This window comes from Octopus bimaculoides, chromosome 3, assembly GCF_001194135.2.
Source record: "Octopus bimaculoides isolate UCB-OBI-ISO-001 chromosome 3, ASM119413v2, whole genome shotgun sequence".
NCBI lineage: Eukaryota > Metazoa > Mollusca > Cephalopoda > Octopoda > Octopodidae > Octopus > Octopus bimaculoides.
Genome location: NC_068983.1, coordinates 146,532,177 through 146,533,766, shown reverse-complemented (window position 1 = coordinate 146,533,766; position 1,590 = coordinate 146,532,177). Strand labels below are relative to the sequence as shown.

Here is a 1,590-nt window from a genome sequence, read left to right as displayed (position 1 = left end):
TCACTTTGTTTTGAATTAATCATGCATTATCCTGTAGCTTCATGATTTTAATTACATTCTTATTTATTTTTAAAATGACATAAGTAGCTGTGAGAGGTCAGTTCTGGCTTGTTTGAACATAAAACAGATAGAATATTTTGGCCAGATATAGCCAATTTAAAAGCTGAAGAGTTTAAATATAGGCACACTGGGTAGTTGCTCAGGAGTCTCTGCTAATCTATGTACATTATGGCTTTTTATCCATGGCAATTCTAGAGATTAGAATTTTTTGTACACAAGCAATCAACATTTTTTCAGATTTGTATGTTTTAAACATCAGAGATTACAATTCTGTGAAAAATATTTTTTCCAATATATAAAAAATTTGGGAAATTAAACTGTCAAATAATTAAATTTATGAAAATCTTTTTACCTAATCATAATCCCTAATGTTTAAAAAATGTAATTCTGAACAAATTTCTGAAAAGATAGTCAAAAACAAAAATGTCATGGAAAGCAGAGGAAGAGACAAAATTTTTAAAAATTTGAATTCTGACTTTTTTTTTCTCAGAAATCATAATCTTCTCAAAAGTTTAACACATAAAGCTAAAAGCAGTTTTTGAACAAATGGTGTTATATACGTGCTTTTCAAATGTGGTGGGTACTTTCTCCTGCACCAGTTTTCACTCTTCTTTCAGTTGTCTTAACAACGGTGCTACTCCAGAGCAAAAAGGGTGACCACATGTCACCTGTCAACAATCATCCAGTCAGTCTTGCTAGCTGCATTGCCAAACTGATGGAACCCTGTGTCAAAGAAGCACTCTGGAACTTCTGGAATTCCCACAGCCTTATCCAGCCCTCACGGTTTGGATTTATCCCTAACTCAAGCTGCTGTGATCAACTTATCGAGATTCTTGAAGACATCACCCGGGTCACTGATGGCAGATCATGGGTGGATGCTGTTTACCTTGACTTTGCTAAAGCATTTAATTCTGTACTACACAAAAGACTTATGTCAAAACTTTCTGCAATGGGTGTGAAAGGAGTCCTTCATTCTCAGCCGAAAAGAGGTAGTCACAATTCTAGGACAGCATTCTTCACCTTATGAGATGTCATCTGGTGTACCACAGGGATCTGTTTTTGGTTCCCTTTTGTTTGTTGCATACATTAATGACATAGATGACAACTTAAAGAATGCCAGTGCTGAAATATGCAGATGACATCAAGCTGTACCTTGAGATAAAAAGGACAGATCCTGAACACTATAGATCTTTCCTGCAATTGAACCTGGACACAATGCAACAATGGATCACATACTGGCAACTCAAGTTGGCTGTTGACAAGTGTACCACCAAGTATTTTGGGAGGAAAAACCCATCATCCACATACTCTCTCCACAACACTAATATCAAGAAGTCTTCTTGTGAACGTGACCTGGGCATTACTGTCAGCAATGATTTGCACTGGACAAAGAACATCTCTAAAATTGTCCAGAAGGCTGAGGATGTCTTGGCATCACTCAGCAATACCTGTGTCAACCACTCTCCAGCTATTTATTTAAGGCTGTATATAGCTATGGTGCAGCCACACTTGGAATTTGCATCACCAGTC

General features: G+C 36.8%; 1 protein-coding gene across 1 annotated transcript; it reads left to right on the top strand.

Annotated features, from left to right (window-relative positions):
* The first annotated feature begins 721 nt into the window (after window positions 1–721).
* Window positions 722–1,087, top strand: LOC106882769 (uncharacterized). Its single transcript, XM_014933551.1, has one exon. The coding sequence runs from the start codon at window positions 722–724 to the stop codon at window positions 1,085–1,087; it is 366 nt and encodes a 121-aa protein (XP_014789037.1).
* Window positions 1,088–1,590: the final 503 nt, after the last annotated feature.

Bases quoted from the DNA above. Each gene is read 5' to 3' on its own strand.
- LOC106882769 (XM_014933551.1), top strand. From the start codon at position 722: ATGTCACCTGTCAACAATCATCCAGTCAGTCTTGCTAGCTGCATTGCC.